Source organism: Natator depressus, chromosome 4 (assembly GCF_965152275.1).
Source record: "Natator depressus isolate rNatDep1 chromosome 4, rNatDep2.hap1, whole genome shotgun sequence".
In the NCBI taxonomy this organism is placed as follows: Eukaryota; Metazoa; Chordata; order Testudines; family Cheloniidae; genus Natator; species Natator depressus.
The window spans coordinates 14,244,362-14,263,648 of NC_134237.1; the positions used below are offsets into that span (position 1 = coordinate 14,244,362).

The window sequence follows — 19,287 nt, forward strand, 5'->3', positions numbered from 1 at the left end:
TTATTTTTCTATGTAGCGCCTGTCGGCACTTAACATACACGTAGTAAGACCAATCCACAAGGATTCTAAGCTGAGGCCCTGAGCCAAGAGTGTGCTCCAATGATCCCTAGGGCATCAGTGACTTCAGTGGGGCTCCGTGTTGGCTCGAGGATCTGCTTATGTGGAGCTCACTGCAGGATCAGGGCCTAAATATAGAACAAAGACAAAGGAATGGGACAGAATGTGTCAGGACAATACAATCATTTGCCCCTAATATGTACAGGCAAGATTTTCAAAAGTGCTCATCATCCACAGTTGGGGCTGGATTTTTACAAACTTCAGCTTCTACATGGCATCCAAATGAAGCGGCCAGCTGCATTTTGTTTATGGGAACTGTTGGTGATGAACTTCCTTAAAAATCTGGACCTGTATTCCAACCATCTCAGTAGGGTCTGAGTCAAATCTCAGCATCGCACCAAGAGCTCGATGACAACTCTAGGCAGGGCCCTAACCAAGTCCTACTGTACTTCTGTGATATAACAACTCAAGACCTAGAGCTAGTCTTGAAAACTGGTTCCTGCAGAGATTAAACACTGTGTTCCCTGCTCTACTCTGACTGGGCAACTCCTTTAAACCCATGTTAGGCAGAACATTTTTAAAAATGTGGTTAGCTAGCCCTGAGTTTTTATCGATAGTAGGATCTGAGAGAGAGACTCCCAGGGCCTTCAAGACCTCACAAACATTCTCCACCCTGTTCCTTTCCCCAGTGAAGAAAAAAAAGTAGAACAATTAGCAAGTAAAAAGAAATAAGAAAAGGACCCAGGCAGCATGGAAACATCACCCATCGGTGTAACAAGCAGCTTTCATGAGCAGTCATTATAGCCAAAGGTATTACATCACTGATGGCCCTCCCAGGGTGAGAAGTTCAGTGAGGGATTTCGTGATGTTGCCAGTTGCTTTCTGCAGGGGTCAGAGTTATAATTATGTGTGTGTGTTTCCCTCCTAAGTCAGTATGGTGGGTTACCAGTCCGAGAAGACTAAGCCTGGGATCCTAGTTCTGTTAAAAGAATATGGTATCCGACCCTTCCAGCCATTATTTAAGCTGCAAACTTGAACAAATGCCATGATCCCACCCTGTATATGTGTGTGGTGGGGGGAGGGGGGGTTTCTCTTTTCAAAGTCTGTACAGATGTATCTCCGACTGTGCTAAGAAGATCCAGAAGACACTTGTCAGTAAGTGCCATGGGCAGTCTGGGGAGAGATGTACAAAATTCTACCCTCTTCATTTCCCCTTGAAAGGCAGATGGGCTTCAGAAGGAGGGCATTCTCCGCACAGCCTCTGTGCAAACCCTCTGGGCAACTTAAACGCTGGCACAGCAAATGTCAGCCAAGAACCAGCTCCAAAGAGCCTGTGGGGTGGGGCAGGGGAAGACAAACTAGGATTACAAAAAAAGAGTTACAGTAGAAATGCGTGTTCCCCTCTGCTCAAATCATCCTGTTAGTAGCCCATTCATCTGAGAGCGAGGGGCTTTGCATCACAGCTGCTGCATTTCTGGCAGAGAACTCCAGCCTGGATTCCCTGCTGCCAGGGATGCTTTTTCCTCCAGGTGTTTTTAATGAGGAACACCAGTGGCATCTAGTGGTCAGTTTGCCAGCTCCACACATCAACTTCCCTGGGTGGGATGCCGGGGCCCTGGCTGAGAGTCTGGCTGTGGGGGTCTGAAACCCATAGGCCACTGTTCATTTAAAAAAAGAAACAACTAAAATAAAATGTGAAAGCAGATCAGCAGCTGACACTGGACATGAACAACATGGCTGTTTTGAGGTTTCATTGACGTTATTCCCCTCCATGTCCATATATGTGTCTCTGCAGCCCTTCCTGCACATATCTTATCCTTTGCTTTACAGGCAGACTCCTTCTCGCTGCCTTTCCTTAAGGCTATCCACCCGTCTCTCTTTCTAGCTGTCCTTTGCACAGCTTAACTCCTTCAGTCTAACTGTGCATGGGGAGGTTACAGTCCGAATGTGTTTTGAGAAGTACCATGGACTCTTTAGTGGCTACAGATTAGCCTGGGGGCTGCTTTACCTTACACCAGCTGCCTCAGAGGACCTGGTAACTTGATGTTCAGAGCTACTGAGAATCCCCAACTCCCATGAGCTACAATGGCTGTGATGGGGCAGCATGCTCAGCTCCTTGTGTAGGGGAATGAGGGTATCATTTTACATTGCTCCCAAGCAACTCCTTCTGGCCATTGCTCATAGTGGCATTTAAACGGCTACAGCGTGAGCTGTGTCCCGAGGGAGAGTTGCATAGGACAGAGGGAGAGGAAAAGTAGTACCTCAAATTACCCTCTTCAGCCCCAGAAACACTTGATGGAGTGAAACAGCGGTTGTGAGCCTAGAAAGTCCCTCCCAACAATTTAAAACCTCCTCACCTTCCCCCTTAATGTGAACAAACACATTCTGAAACATAAGTGTGTCTGGAACAAGAGCAGCTACCTCCCTCCCAGGAACTACTTGAATAGTCTTCTTTATGGACAGACTTCCAGTGACCACATCAGAGGTTCCTCCACCAACTTATATCTGACCTAGCTAATGCTCTGCAGATCCCTTAAAGGGGAACGCCCTTGCCTGCTAAACTACATCCGCGGTGGGGCTGTAAAGACTTCCTGGGGCCTTATCAAAACACTACTGTAATTTCCTTCCCACACAGACATCCACACACACATGCCCCCGTCTCCTTTCTGTCTTGTCTGTTTAGTTTTCTCACAGCAAACAAAATTTCACTGCTACAGTTGAGTTTCCAGGAAGACTGCCAGGGTGTAGCCTTCAACTCCATAAAAAGAAAAAAAGGGAGAGATTCAATTCCTCCCCCCAAGAAGCTGTTCCTACTCCCTTGCTCTTTCCCTCTCTGGCATCTGCGTTTATTTTTATTTTTTAAATGCTTTGGATGGGTTTGATGGGTGCGGCAGATCTTCCCTGGCTCCAAAGTTTGCACAGTGCTTCCGCCTTTATTCCCTGTCCTCCGCGCCGCCACCCCCCACCCCCAGTGATAAATAGGAGACATGTGTTGCAATGTCAAGCAATTTCTCTTAGTAAACCAAGATGACTGCAGACAGCAAACAGAGTCAGGCCCAAATATGGGTTTTCGTCTGTTCTTCTAAAAACTAAACATCTTGCCTCTGAGCTCGTTTATAAGCCAAAGCATGTCTCTCTCGCTAACAGTCTATTTTTCCCTTCTCTCTCTCTCTCCTCTAGTTCCTCGACGAGTGATCTCTCTGGCTATGACCATGGCTATCTGAGGAGAAGCCCTGACCAGTACAGCTCGTGGGGTAGCATGGAGACCTTGGACCAATCTCCTTCTGGATATCACCCTGGCCACCTTTCGCCAGCCAAGTCCACCAACGGCATCGACCAGCTTGCCCAACTCCACAGCAAGAGGGACTCCGCCTACAGCTCCTTCTCCACTAACTCCAGCATCCCCGAGTGCCCAGCGCCTTCCTTCTGCAAGGAGCGCTCCTTCTCCATGGACAACGTGCACTCCCGAGGCAGCCCGCAGGAAGGGATGAGGCAGGCTGACATCAGGTACGTCAAGACGGTCTACGACGCCCAGCGAGGGGTCTCTGAGGAGTACGAAGTGAACTCCTCCGCGCTGCGTCCAAGTGGCGAGGGGCGGACGCAGACAGAAGGCCGTGGCTACAGCAGGCTGCATGGTCACAGCCGATACAGCGGAGTCCCCTTCTGGGGCCAGCAAAGGAGGAGCTCCTCCGACAGTGAGGGTCAGCACCCGAAGGGGCCCCCCATGCCACCAACTCGCAGTGACAGCTATGCGGCAATAAGGCACCACGAGAGGCCCAGCTCCTGGTCCAGCCTTGATCAAAATAGACCGTGTCGAGCTCAGCCGAAAGGGGCCTGGCCTCCATCATCTGGCACTGCCTCCCTGGGGCAGGGACAGCTGCTGAAACCCATGTTTGTGGAAGGGCAGCTGCACACCGTGGTGGAGAAGAGCCCTGAGAGCAGCCCCACAGTGAAACCGAAGCAGAGCTATTCCCAGGCAGCACAGCCGGGACAGCCTTTGCTTCCTACTGGCGTCTACCCTGTACCTTCCCCCGAACCACACTTTGCCCAGGTGCCCCAGCCTTCGGCAAGCAATAATGGGATGCTTTATCCAGCTCTGGCCAAAGAGAGTGGATATGCTCCACCTCTTCCAGCCTCGTATGAGAAGGCCCCGGTCTGCAGGCATTCTGGCGTCGATGAGAATGGAAACCAAAGTGTTACAAACAGATCGGCCGTCTTCTATCGGCCGGACCACGGGCCACCGGCTGCAGAGAAAAAGCAGGAAGCAAAATTCGCTCAGTACAAACCTCACAGTACATCAGGCCCTGACGTCCATTCAACCCCTTCCCAAAAGGACAAGTCAGGCTCCCTTTATGTGGCATCACATGGCATCCGAGAGAGCACAAGCAACACCCCGCACTCCAACCACAATTCACAGCAACTGCAGGCCCGCTCGAGGGATGCCAATGAAAGCAAAGCTCTCTATCAGCCCAAGGAGTACTGGGCGGCTGAGTTGCAGGAGGACAAAAATGCTAATCTACAGAAAAGTGAGAGAGACCCCACCAGCCAGAATCAGTGGTGTTACGGTAAAGCCAAGCACCTTGGCTTTTCATCCTTGCAGAACAGCCTAGAGAGCACCAGAAAGCAAAATAGTTTGGAGCTAAAGGAGATGCAACAATGTGAGGGCTATTCTGATGCCAAACTGTCTTTCACAAATCGCAATAATAAAGCAGAGAAGGATCGAAGAGGGCAAGGGTGTGGCCAATGGAACGATTTGGACAGACAAGCCTTCACACGGCATGAGGATGATGTCACCAGCATGGCCCCATTCCACAATGCAGAGCCAAAGTACGAGGAGCCCTCTTCTCTGCTGCACCCAAAGGCCTCCGATTTCAGCAGGAGCCGGCTAAGCTCCAGCAGCACCCAAAGCATCCAGCCTGGGAAACTGGAATCCAGCAAATCCCACTGTTCTGTGCTGGAGAAGGTCAGCAAGATCGAGCAACGCGAGCAAGGCAGTCAAAGGCCCCAGAGCATAGGTGTGCCCAGCTTTGGACATAATTATGGGCCAAATAGGCCAAGCCAATCATCCGGCGCTAGGTGCTCTCTTAACAGCACGGAGGACGTACGAAACAAGACAAACTCCCAAGAGCATGGCCAGCCATCCGGCGAACCGTGCAGGCTACCCAGCATGACTGGCTGTGAGACGCCGCCCTGTGTGCAGCCGGTGAGCAGGAACGGGAGTGCGAAGCCTGAGGCGGTTGACTGGCATCCTGTGGAGCAGCAGATGGTGGCAGCAGCAAATCAGGCACGGCAGAGTGAGTACTACGGTCTGACAAGGAGTAAAAGCACGTTCCAGCTGATGTGCGAGCCAGAGAAGGAAATCCTGTGGCGGGATAACGTCCAAGACGCTCCTGGAACACAGCTGGACACCTCGTTCAGCAGAAACTACAGAAACAGCATTAAAGACGCTCAGTCCAAGGTCCTACGAGCCACATCGTTCAGGCGCAAAGACCTCGACATCGGCCCACCCTTTGGGAGCAAACCCAAGGGGAGTGCACAGAGGCCGGCCTCGGCCCACGTTGGGATGAGGACCACCACAACATCCCCTCACGTCCCCAAGGAGAGGCACAGCGTCACTCCTACGCAGAACAGTGTCCCCCTCCTGGAGTACACTGAGAAGGAGAGCCACGCTAGGCTGTCACAGCCCGTGTCCCGCATTGGGGGCAGGAAGCGGCTGACAGCCGAGCAGAAGAAGAGGTCCTACTCCGAGCCAGAGAAAATAAATGAAGTGGGTGTCTCAGAACACGAGCCCTCGCCCTTCTCCTCCCAGAAGAAAGGCCTCCATTTCATCTTCCCAGAAAACACTGTGGCTGACCGGCGCAAGATCTTTGAGCGAGAGAACAAAGCTCGCTCCACCATCAATCTCTCCAAGCCGGAGCTGAAGCAGCTCCAACAGAACGCACTCGCGGACTACATCGAACGCAAAACGGGGAAGCGGCCTTCTCACGATGCTGGCGTCCTGAGAGAGCACTCACAAAGCTCCTACCTGCAAGCCAGCGGCCTGGACAGCCAGAGCCTCTCCTCTGCCTCCAGCATGAATTCTCTCCAGGATCAGAAGCTTTACCACCGGAGACAGTCACTAGAGCAGGTATCTAGAACAGGCCGGGTCTCCTGTACCCTTCCCCCGGGGCTGACGGGCTGCTTTGATCTCAATGGGTTTGAGCAAAAGAAAGGGCACCCGGACGGAAGCAGCAGTTCCTTTGCAAGCCAGTTTAAAATGGACAGACGCCGAGATTACAGAGCCAAACCGGAGCTTCTGAAAAGCACTCAGGCAGGTCAGCGTGGCTCACACGACCAACTGCTCTACAGGATGGAAGAGCAGGCCTTTGGAAAGGCCTCGTTGCCTGGGAAATCTGGGAAATCGGTGTCTGCAGAAGACTTGCTCGATAGATCTGATATCCAGTCAGTCACGGTGCATGTGCGCTCCAGGTCGTCTCCCACAGCCGACAAGAAACACCGGGTAAGTACATTGTCCAACTGATATTCGCAGGCAAGAAGTCTCTGTGGGCTGCGGGTGTTAATGATGCTAGCCTGACATTCAGTTATCCATACACATAATGTGGTTAAGTGTGTACTGCGATATAGATCATATGGTCTGTTTAAATTATCCTGGTGCAGTTTGAAATGCCGGCTGGCTGGATAGCACACGCCTTCTGTATTTCTCTTCCCCTCTTTTGTTAACACTAGGGAGATTTGCTCGGGGAAAGGATGTTTGTGTAAATGCTTTTAAGAGTACATCTGCTCCTGCTGCGTATTCCTCGTCTGAAATCCTAGGTCTAGAGGCTTGGCTACAGCTCAGAAGCACGGAGCACAACTCTGAAAAGGGGTGTACAAAGGTGTCCTTAAGCTCCCCCAATCCTGGAGCTGCAGTGCAGCAGGCCATTTCCCTGGCATAAATTAGAGCAGGCTAGGGGTACCAATGACCCCCAAAGGCCATTACAACAGCTGGGGTGCAGGGAAGCCCAACCATGCGCCCCTTTTCCCCAGCCATGCCCTCACTGCTGCCTGCAGGGAGGGGTATGCCTTAGGAGCCATTAAATTACCTCCACAACCCTGGAGGATCCCCCTCCTGTCCAAATGCGGAGGAGAAACCGGGCCAATATTTTCTACATCCAGTCGGTTGTTGTGAAAATCATGATGCTGTCACAAGGGGGTGGGAGGGATGAGTGACTCTAGTGGCAGCAAATGAAGCAAGTGAACTTCAAAGATAGCAAGATCCTGGGCCAGCTCCTCAGCTGGTGTAAATCAGTATAACTCCATTGACGCCACGGCAATGAGTGGAGCTGGGCTGATTCGTCCCATCGTTTTCATATAGGGTCCCTTCGTTGGAAAGAGAGAGAGTGGGAGATGGAGCAAAAACACAGCATGAAAGCTCGATAGGCAGAATTCTCTCTAAAAATGTTTCCTAGCTGCCCATGTAGGCCCAGGGTTTACGGTATAGCTCCACTCAACAAGAACATCTACATTTGGAACCGCTGCCACTGTAAAAAAAATTATCCAGTTGCGATATTCTAGTGTTTAGTAGAATAAATTAAATAAAGCTTGAATAAGCTAGTAAATGGAGTGCTCTGCTGAGTGAGAGCCCCTCTGAAATGCACCAAGAATGGGAGCCTGTCCTTCCTAAACCCATCGTACAATTCGCTTTAAATCTCCCACCTTGAAATGCATCAGTCCTTTCGCTGCTTTCTAAATGGAGAGCATAAAAACCAGCACCTAAATATCAAATGGCTAAAACACCTTACCTAGCTAGTGCTCACATCCCATCGTTTTTCCCCCACTCTGGATGATGGACCCATCTACATAACATTACTACAACTGCTGTCAATTGTGAAACATTTCATATTCAATAAGAGGACATATCCTTAAGAAAGAGTTATTGTGAAAGCCAAGAAGCAAAGCCCATTCTGACTCCTGGTGCATTTCAGAGCAGGAACAAAAATAACCAGCATTCCAGATGAGAAAGTACAAATAGAAGATATCTCCCTCCCCCCCCCCCACCTCCCCAAAAGGTACTTTATGATGGCAGTCTGGAAACCAGACTGTTTCCAGTTGGTTCCAAGCTCCTGTTTACCAAGCCTGTTGTCTCTGTCAGGGGCACAAATTGTGAGCATCCTGAGACCTTTTATTATTATTTTCCCTGTTGGCTTGTTTTTGCTTTTTTCCCCATGCATGCATTAGTGAGATCGAAGGTGCCAAATGGTGTGAACTGAGGAACTGACGCTGGGAAGAAGATAACAACCGTGCAGATACTCTAACAGACCCCAGTTCAGGAAATCGCTTAAGCATGTGCTTAAATTCAGCAATAAGGGTAACACTTTCAAAAGTGTCCTAAATGATTTAGGACCCAAAGTCCTACTTTTCAAAAGTGCTTTAGGCTTTTGACTTTTGAAAATAGGACTTAGGGCCCTAAAGCAATTAGGCACTATTGAAAATTTTACTCTTAGACCCTGATTCAGGAAAGCATCTTTATGTTTAACTTCAAGCACATAGTTAAAACTCTACTAGGACTTAAGTTATGCATCTGCTTTCATGAATAGGGATGTTGTTCAGAATTGGGGCTAGAGTCCATGGTACAGAACCAAAAATGTAAAAGTGTGTGTGAAGAGGGGAATACGCAGTTCTTTTTTTTTAACCAGCTCAGCTCCTCTGTGGAAAACATTCATTCCCATTTTATAAGCAGACTTAGCTCATTGTATGCTATTCAGGGCTTTGCTTACGGTATATGCTGTTCTCTTCATGCTGAATATGAATCCCAGCACAGTGTCGCTGTAGGAATTTGTTTAAAGATGTGAGGAAATCGATAGCCATGTGGAATTATTAGCCCTCAGTCTGCAGAGCACAGTCTCTGTCTTCCTCTCTCTGCTCTTTTGACTTGTCTCAGCCCACCTATCTTTCAGCTCCCCGACTTCTAAATCAAGATCAGCACAAACCCTACCCCTCCCATGCTCAACAGTGGAAAGAGAGCAAACAAAACCTGGGAAAAATTGGAATGGAGGACCCTACACTGAAAACCTCATCAGAAAAGTTAGGGAGGAAAGATTGAGCTCTTGAAATGAATGCTCAGCATTTACCGTCCTGTCGGGTAATAGACTTAAATCCTATGGGGGAAGCAGTCGAAACCAGATTTCCAAAAGAACTCAGGGCCAGATTTTTCAGTGTTCAACACTGGTTTTGCAAATGTCCACAGCATCCAGCAACTCCCATGGAGACAAGTGACTAGCCTTTCAAAAGAGCAGAGCAGCCAACCTGCTGAGGCCCTTTGAAATGCAGCCATTTATTTTGGTGTCTAAATGGGAGTCTTTGAAGATCTGGCTGTGGGCGCATGATCAGAAATGGGCTCTGAAAGGACGGAGAGACTCGTTACAGTACAGCAGTGGTGATGAGCTGGCTATGGCACGTTATGCTAGGCTTGGGCGGAGCTCTGGTGAGGAAGAGCTACGTGATGGCTTGGTGTCCAAGGAGAAGGGATTGTGCTGTTACAGGGCACCGTTACCCTGGCCAGCTGAACACCACTGCAGTACTGACAATTAGCTTCCCCTTAGGAAGTCACAGGCCTCATCCGGTTCCCATTTAAGCCACCTGGGGCAAAACTTGCGTTGATTGTAATGGGAGAAAGATCTGTGCTGTGCTCACACGGGCTGTCCTGCCAATCAGAGGAAGGGCGTGATGGGAAAATGGCAGCCTCAGAATCACAGTGTGATTGAAGGCTCTTTCAGTCTCTGGGCAATATTCAACTCTGGCTTCCACTGAGGTAAGTCAGGCCACAGAACCACTGGCCACAGAAAACCACCACAGTCTCCCCTTCCTTGGGTGACCAGCAGGAAAGGGAGCGGTGTTGGCCGGCAAAGTGAGGGCAATGGCTGATTCGTGGCATCTCCACAGCAGCCTTCACTGGGGGGCAGCTCTGAAGGGAACGTAGGCCCCCATCCTTCCGTGGAACCTCTTAGGGAGGGTGGTGGTAGAAGTGCTGCCAAGCAGGCCTCCGTGTGTCAGCTGGGGTGAATCCATTTGGTTTAGCGAGCACCTCAGAAGTTCCCTGGTGGCATAGTTTTACTCTAACCACTAGACCACACTCCTGCTCTTTACTTCCCAGTGTAAATGACACACAGAGTGCTCTTGTGTTAAGAAGCTTCAGCCGTTTTCAACTTGCTGCTCACTCTGCTCCTTTTTGTGTTCCAGGACTTGCTGAGAGGGGAAAGTAAAGAATTTGGCCACTTGGTGAAAAATCCTTCTTACGTGGTTGGTGCAGGAGACGGGTAGGTTTATATTTATGTCTCTTCTCCAGTTGCTGGTGCTAACCCCTGTGTTGTTGGCAGCAATTGTAATACGTCGTCGATTTAAATGAATGGGATATTAGGAGCTGGACAAACCATATGCTGTGGGTGCACTGGGAGACCGCATTTTGGTTGTCATACGTGATACACCTGGCAGAGTTAGAGGGGCTAAGCTGCTGTTAGCTCTCGTTTTTCAGCATAGAAATTAGTTAAAGGTAAAACCTTCTCTCCGATCTCCTCTCCCCGATGCACATTTCTGTAGCATGGTCTATCCTCGTTTAGTAGCAGAAGTCCTGTTGACTTAAAAATAACACTTCTCTCTGACAGTGTTTGACCGGCTATTGTTAAATGTCACATCTTAAATTCCTGGGTCTCTGTAAATCTCTACAGCCACAACTGAGAGAAACTGGAGAAAAATTACCCTAATGTTCCTGTATGTTTATTTGGCCCTGATCCAGCAGGGTACTTAATCTTAGCACATGAACATTCCCGTTGGTGGGCAGGTGGATAGGTACCTTGCTGGGGTGGGGGCTTTGCAGTGAGGCGGTTTCCTTGTTTTCCCTGTACAGTCAGGGTCTTTCACTCAGTATAGGGAGAGGGACACATTTAAATGTGATTGTAAAGCCCACAAACTATGTCGGGGGCACAGGGGCATGCATAGTACCTGACACTGCTAAGTAACAGGCTTTTTGATACTGACCAGATTTCAAGGTGGTCAGTTTTATATATTTGTTTCAATTTAAATATTAAAAAGACTCCTACGCAAAGCTCTAGACACCAAGACACATGTGATCACAACAAAACCCAGGCAGTATTAAGATAATTATTCAAAAGGGAATTCTGCTCTCCAGCCACCTACAAAAAAGATACTTTCCACCCTTTCATCACGTTGGGAATCACACCCCCAGCCATCTCCCAAATCACCTTCGAACGGCATCGGGGCAACAATGCAGTGAGTGCTGGAAATGCAATCCAGGTGGATAAGACAGGGCAAGTCAGAGACAGGATATTGGATTAGATGGTTCTGATCCAGTCTCACGACTCCTATGCTCCTTAGAGATTTGTAGTGTAAACCACAGAAGAGAATTTTGTCCTACGTCACCACCATTTTTGAATATTTTAAAACATGTAGTTTTCCTACAGGATTTGAACAGTGTTTGCAGTGCTCATTAGAGAATGACACAGCTGGCTCTTATTCTTAAACTCTTCCTGCCCTCTCCATTTTTTTTACCTTCAGTGTTTCATAATTCTTCGCTATATTGTAACTTCCATCATTTCCAAGGAGCTTTCTAAGTAACTGAATTTAACACCAGGTCTGAAAGTGAGCCAAGAGGGGCAGGAAGGGGTTATTATGTTATGTGTTTTCCTGCCAAGAGCAGCATTCCTGGATTGTTATTACTATCTTCACATCTTTGTGATGTTTCTACTGCATCCGCAACTCGTGTGTTATATTAGCATATTTTCCAGTGGAATGTAAAATGCCCTGCACTTAATGGTCAGGATTCTTTGGATAGATAAAACATGGAGTGCAGGTACCAAATACGCCCCTGAAACATCATTGACTCTGGGGAGTTACGTGCCCACTCACTGGGCCCTGCACTGGGCCCATGTCAAGTTGTGTACCTGGGTTTTGTGTTGGTGCCATTCATGTGCTTGAAAAAAACATAGATGGATCACTCAGTGGTGACACTTTTTTGCTCATGTGTCGCCTGGCGACTCCACAAAGGATTCTCTGTGGGTGGTTTTGTCTCATCAACCCCACTGTGACATGTAGGCTGACCAGATAGCCAGTGTGAAAAATTGGGGCATTTTTTTTGGGAGGGGGGGAGGAAGGAGGGACATAGTTGCATATATAGGACAAAGCCCCTAATATTGGGACGGTCCTGATCATATTGGGACCTCTGGTCACCCTGGTAACCTGCTAACGCAGACATGAGCAGTGTCAGCTGTGGGTGTTAATATCAGAACCCAAATGTTTTGAATCTGACCCTAGACCATTAATTGAGTGGGAGTTTTGCCTTTGACTTCAGTGGGAACAGGGCTGGACCCTTCCCATATTTAAAAAGCCCACTTAGGCCAGATTGTGATCCCCTTTTACTCACCTCAGTGAATTCACATGAGGAGGACCCCTGAAGTCAATAGGACTACCTGTGCCAGATTGTACTTGCCAGGGACCAGTGTGACCCCTGGTGTAAGTTAGAGCAGCCCCAATGGCTGCGCTACCTTATGACAGCCTCCCTATGGCTGCCAATAGACTGTTCCCCAGCCCAGAATAGCTAAGCTCTGAGTGCTATAGCTTCTCCCCATCACATCCTCAATACCCTCTCCCAGCTCTGCCCCCAGTGCACCCCTCATGCCGAGGGCTGCAAAGAGAGCAATATAGGGTCACGTATGCCAGACCTGTGCAGCTCCCCTATGCTAGTGGAATTCTCCCTGGTTGTTGCTCCATAAGCTGCTGGAGTGGCAACCAGAATCCAGCCCTATTTCTTTACAAAGCTTTGTTAGAGCAGGGTTAGTCCTTTAAATGGACCCGTGAAATGAGACCTCATTAGAGCTCATGTGGTCCCTTGACTTGTATTCCTTTCCATACGCTGCGTTGCCCTTAGCCAGCTTCCCAAATGCCAAGTTCCAGCATCCGTGGTGTTAGTGCAGTATGTGTAACTGATGTGGCTCTACCAGTCTGAGGCTCAGCAAATGTTACTGCAGTGCGACAGTCTCTAAATTGGAGAACGACCGTCCGGTTCTTGTGACAAACGCTGAGTAGCTCAAAGATCGCACGTTGCTACTGTCCAAGAACCACAGGCAGACCCGTCTTCCCAGGCATGAGCTGCCAAATTCTGTTCTCAGTTACACCAATGTAAATCCAGAGTGACCCCCAGGCTGATGTGCACCAGCATAACTGAAAGCACCTTTTGGCTCCAAATCTCAAACAGCACCTGTAGCAGATCATTTCAATAGTGCAGTCTTTAACTATTTACAAATATAATGGCAATACTATAGGATTTTTTTCTGTAGCCTCATGCATGCTTGGAATATCTTGTATGTATTATCATTAATTTTGTTTTTGAGCTAAATACCTGCTCAGGCTTATGAATTTTACATGATGTTCTAAGTGGGGCCTTCACTTTCAAGACGAGTGCTGTATTTCTGATTCATTTGAGAACATCCTTAAAAGTGGTGTGAACAATTTAGTCTGTTGCCCATTCAGATTGGTAGCTCACTGGGGCAAAGTAGTTGTCTTTGTATTGTCTGCAAAGCGCCGGGAACCCATCTGGCACTACGTAAAAAAAACAAAAACACCCCAACCATACATTAAGAGAACGTTGATGTTGAAAAGTGGAGCACTCAAAAGTTAGGAAATGTCAAAACTAAGTTTGCCTCTGCAACCTTACTTGGGCCCTCCTTGTGTGTATGTGTTACGATAAGTCTAATAACAGTTTTGCATGAATAGTACATAATATGCTATTTTTCCAGAGGACCTCACAGTTCTAAGAATTTTTTAAGATGGCTAAAACAATATATTTCTCTCTAGTCTCATTCTTGGAAGCATTTTAGCTGAAACGTTCCAAAAAAAAAAAAAAAAAAGCAGCCTGAAGCCCACACCCAGCACGGGACATTTCAGCCCACACAGTTTAAATTTGGCAAAATTATAAGCAACCGAAAACAGGGTCTTCTAATAAGAAGTGTCTGGCAACCTTACCTCTAGGAGTCACTACGTGCACTGCCGATAATAAATCAAGATGCTAACTGGAGTTAAATAACTAATTCACTGGACCTAGGTGGTCCCTGTATAGGTAGCTGTGTTGCTTAGGTCTTGCATGATTAGCTATGTTGCCTGCATTGTTAGCTACAGTTCCTGCTGTTTTCTGTAAGTTGGATCAAACTTCGTGACTCTCATGCCCACAGAAATATATTTCTCCTACAGTCCTCAAACCAGATTCTTCACCCTGTTACACATCACCCTTTGGGGGGAAAAAACCTATTAATAGATTAGTTGTAATTTTTATTTCTCTAGGTCCTTATATGGTGCCCAGTCCATCACCATAATATCTGTGTGCCTACTCTGAGTGGACCAGAATTAGCTGCTGGTTTCACCAGTGCAATCCCACTGAAATCAGCTTTAACTGTAGGCAGAAATTGGCAGCATGCCTCTGGTATTAAGGTCTAATGTGAGTTCTTAGCTTTTTAAAGGGGTACATGGCCGCTATGCTTGTTCCTTGAATGAAAATGGTAGATTTATCTTAGTTATATCTTGTCTTAGGTCCTACAGCAGTAAGAAAAGAAGCCACCCTGAAAAGCCAACAATCCCAAATTATCGTCCCCATCCTCCTGGCAATGACCTCACAAGCTCATCCACTCTGATTGAGAGCCACCAGGCCTCAGAATCCCCTAGGCATATCAGCAGGACTCAAAGGTGTGTCTCATCGCCAACAGACTTGAAGAATCATTCTTCCGAACCTAAGCAGGGTGCCAGACCCTTGCTTCTTAACCGTATTCCTTCTGGACCTGGTCAGTCCTCATCTAGCGCTGCTCATTCCACCCAGACTCCCTCAGATCTGCAGGCTGCTGGGGATGGCCTGTCAAGGCAACGTACAAAACTAGACACGGTCCCCGCTGAAGGCAATGATAAGGGTCAGGCATGGCTTCTGTACCATGATGACAGCTCCCCTGAGGACTCAGCCGCAGAAGCGATGCAGAGAAAGGCCATGCTGACTCAGAGACTCCTCCCATCCAAAGTGAAATGGGCTCATTCGGTCAATGATGACAGCTTCCCAAAGGGCTCGGTGTCTTCTCAGGTGTCTGAGCAGAAACTCTTTCAAAGATGGCAGAGCCTACCGATACAAAGCAGCACTTCTTCCGATCCGGAGACTCCTCCTCCCTCTGGGAAGATCTCTCTGCGGATCTCCGAGTCAGGCCTTCAGCTGACTCCCCCACCGGGCCTGCTGGAAGAGGGAGACGATGAGGTGTTTATCAAGGACTCGCAGCCTGGTGCTGTAGGGACTGCATTTAAACCCTTACCCCCTCCGCCACCACCACCTCCTCTTCCTGAGTGGAGCCCCAGCGCTTTCACAAGCGACACAGAGGTATTTCCACCTCCTCCTCCGGCTGCATTTGAAGCAGGTGGGGCAACAGATGACAAATCAACGAGGCTTATAGAAGAGACCAAAATAAGGTAAGGGAGAGCTGTAATGCCATGGTGTCTTCCTGGGCCAGCTTTAGTCTTTGTAGGGCCATAAGGGGTAAGATATGCCGGGCCCAATCCATCTGGGATGGACCACCCCACACACACACACACTGCATACCCATGGGACCCATTCACAGCCACTAGCTGAGCGGAAAGGCTTCTAGGGAGTGTACGCACACAGCAAGGAAAGCAGGGAAGTTGGACAAAGTCTCTGTCACCAGAACTTGCTCGCTTCTGGCTCTGTGGGCGGACAGGGAAGGATCAGTGACACTAAGAAAGAAGGAGGTGTCACAGAATGCTGAGACTGTGGTCTGTGCTATACGGGGGGCGGGGCAGACGAAATGGTCCCCTCTGGTTTTCAAGCTCTATGGCACCTACACGGCAATAAAAAACCCGCGACACCTACTGTTCCTTGTGGGGCTCGGGCTGCAGGGCTAAAAAAGCGATGTTGACGCTCAAGCTCAGGCTGGAGCCTGGGGTCTTGAGACCCACCCCCATCATGGGATTTCAGAGCCCAGGCTCCAGCCCAAATCCGAATGTTTACACTGCTGTTTTTAGCCCTGCAGCCCGAGACCTGTGAGCCTGAGTCAGTACCCAAAGTTGGCAGGTCCATTACTGTCGGTGGCACTGGCAGGGCAAGGAGATCCCCGATTAAACGGGCCCTTTGCAGCTGCATAGGTCTCATAAACCTATGGCTATCACTGAGGCCTGTAACTAAGAGAATATCCTGGGCTTGATTCTCCTCTCAGTTACAGCACAATGACGTTACTCCTTATTTATTGCTGTGTGAGAGGAGAATCAGTCCTGGGGTTCTGATGTGCTGCGGTGGGTGCTCTCCATTCCAGTTGTCAGGGGGACCTCCCAGGTTTTGAGGGGGATGATCCCACATGAAACCTAGGCTTGCAGGATCAAAGGGTCCCAGAATATATCACGGAGCCTGCGCAAAATGATCCTGTCACAACATGGTGACTGAGTGTCAAGAGGTGGTTATGCAAATATCGCAGCTCCCAAGTGCAATTAGTTTATCCCGCCAGAGTCACTTGTAAAGCAGGCCATGGGCTGGTGTAAATCAGAGCAGCTTCATGGACTTCAAAGTTATACCAGCTGAAGATCGGGCCCATCCCGACTTTATTAGCAGGGCTGTGGCAGTGAGTTGTTAAGGAACCTTTGGTGTCAGTGTGAAAAGGACAGCTAGGATTTGAATTGTTCAGGCTTATTCTCGTTCCCAGCTTGAGAATGTCAAGCTGATTGACTTCCTTGTGGGGCTGACAAACCTGATCTCCAAACGCTTGCTAGGAGGGTGGCTGCTGTCGTTTTAGCTCCCCCAGCAAGAATCAGCTTGTTATGTGTCACTGGGAGTGAGCACAACAGTTGCCCCACATTGTCCAACACAGGAAGTTTGTAACTCACTCATTCAATCTTTACTGGAATAAGGAAGCAACTCTGTTCGGAGTCGTGGGGATCATTTACTTCTGGTGCCACTAGCTTCTTACAGTGGGTTTTTCTAGGTACGAACACTTAGCAAGAGGCAGTCTCTGCCCCAAAGAGCTTACAGTTCAAATAGACCAGAGAACATGTAGTGGAAAGGGAAATGTGATCTACTATTCACCTCTCTTGCTTGTGCCGTACCTTCACTCTCCAAAAGGAGTCCTTCACCCCATGTTTGTCATAGAATTTTTCTGTCCACAGCAGCTTCGGCAGGTTTCCCAGGAGTCTGGTTGACAGGGGAAAGCAGGGGTTGAGCTCCATCTGCAGGGAAACCAGCTGGGCCGCTTCACCACCTGTTGGGAACACTGAGTCACTGCACCAGTCACCTGCTGCTCAAGGGGAGTGGCCGAACTCTGAGAAGCAGAATGCAGAGCAACTTGGAGGCAACCTGAAAGAGCCAGAGGCCCAGGGGAACGATTCGGAAAATGGTGGCCTCAGCCCCGGGACTCAGGGCACAGCTATTCAAGTGAAGAAGAAGAAGACCCCAGAGGATATTAAGTCAGAGGCCCTGGCCAAGGAGATCGTCCACAGGGATAAGTCTCTAGCAGATATCCTGGATCCAGAGTCCAGAATGAAGACAACCATGGACTTAATGGAAGGGATCTTTCCCAATGGAACCAGCTTGCTGAAAGATAGCAACATGAAAAGGAAGATGATGCAAAAGAAAGCCAGCAGGACGGTGCCTGAGGATGACAGGTGAGCCCAGTTCATTTCAGGGTTTGGCTGATATATAAGAAGTGCTCTTAGCCTGCTCGCTTGTATGGAAGAGTGCAGGCTGAATTCCTCCTGCCAGTGAGGCTGGAGCACTAGTTTGCTTTCAGTCCCCATACACTGGGATTAGCAAATCATTCTGTAAAAGGGATTCCTACAGTCTTGGCTGTGCATAGCCATTGACTTCGGGACCTTCTCTCCTCTAAGCTCCAGGCCACTAAGACCAGTAGAGAATATGATGCTGAGTTTGGTATAGAGGCATGGGGAGGGAGAGGTTGCTTCACTCCACCCCCTTGTTGGCTAATCTCTGCAATGACATTTCTCATGTTTTTGGAAACTGAGATCCATGCTACGCCTCCAAACCAGAGAGAAAGGGCTTAATTCTGATCTCACACCCGGGTAACCAGGAGTAACTCCACTGAACCCAATGGAATTACCTCCGTGTAAAACTGGTGGGAGAACAGAACTGGGACCAAATCATTGGGAAGGCAGATAGATAGTTTATGAGAGGCAATATTTGGGGGGGGGGGGAGGGGAGCCTGGGGGAATCCCTTATAAAAAACACTACTGTGTGCTGCAAAAATTACCCAAAACTTTGAAGAATGCCTAACGTAAGACAGGTTTCAGAGTAGCAGCCGTGTTAGTCTGTATTCGCAAAAAGAAAAGGAGTACTTGTGGCACCTTAGAGACTAACCAATTTATTTGATATTGGTTAGTCTCTAAGGTGCCACGAGTACTCCTTTTCTTTTAACATAAGACAAAGAGTCCTGTGGCACCTTATAGACAAGTCTATAAGGTGCCACAGGACTCTTTGCCACTTTTACAGATCCAGACTAATGTGGCTACCCCTCTGATACTTAGAGTAAGACAGAGGGCCAAATACAACAGCTGGAGAAGCCCTGCTGTAATAAATTATAACTGGATTATGCTGGATAAGATATTCAATTAAATTGACTTCAGTGGCGCTATACCAGTTTAGATTAGCTGAGGATCCGGCCCCAGTGTTTAGACAAGTTGTTAGCAGACAACCAAACATCAGTGCGATTGTGTTGGCTTTCCCAGTGTGGAGGGATTTGAAAATGGCTGACATGCACCATCTACTGGTGGGAAGCGGCAGTCTCCTTTACAGACCCTATTAATAGACTATTCCAGCTGATACCCTGACATTTCTCTATTCCCTTATCTAAACTAAAGCCCTCTCTGGATCTGTTGTGCGTCTTTTTCACTGTGGTATAGAAGAGAAGAAAAGGAAGCTGCTGTAACTTTGGTCACCTGCACTGCTTACTATAACATGTCGGCCCCCAAAGCAGAGCTGCTGAATAAAATCAGAGACTTGCCAAAAGATGTGGACAAGGAAGAGGAACAGCTGGACATCAATGAGAAGAAGGTAAATACACAGCGTGGGTTTCTGTTGGTCTGTGTGTGCTGCTGCGGGGAGAGAGAGCTGGGGGGGGGTCCTCTTTCCCTGCCGTAGCCCCTCAGCACCCTTCTGCACCCCAAACTCCTCATCCCCAGCCCCACCCCAGAGCCCAC

The 19,287-nt window shown here is 48.7% G+C and overlaps 1 protein-coding gene across 1 annotated transcript in view; it reads left to right on the forward strand.

Moving 5' to 3' along the window:
* The window catches only part of SHROOM3 (shroom family member 3), a 244,867-nt gene that overhangs the window by 210,224 nt on the left and 15,356 nt on the right, over window positions 1–19,287 (forward strand). The window contains 5 exon segments of the mRNA XM_074950451.1: window positions 3,238–6,556; window positions 10,276–10,352; window positions 14,632–15,543; window positions 17,245–17,739; window positions 18,991–19,141. Coding sequence (XP_074806552.1) covers window positions 3,238–6,556; window positions 10,276–10,352; window positions 14,632–15,543; window positions 17,245–17,739; window positions 18,991–19,141 — 4,954 coding nt within the window.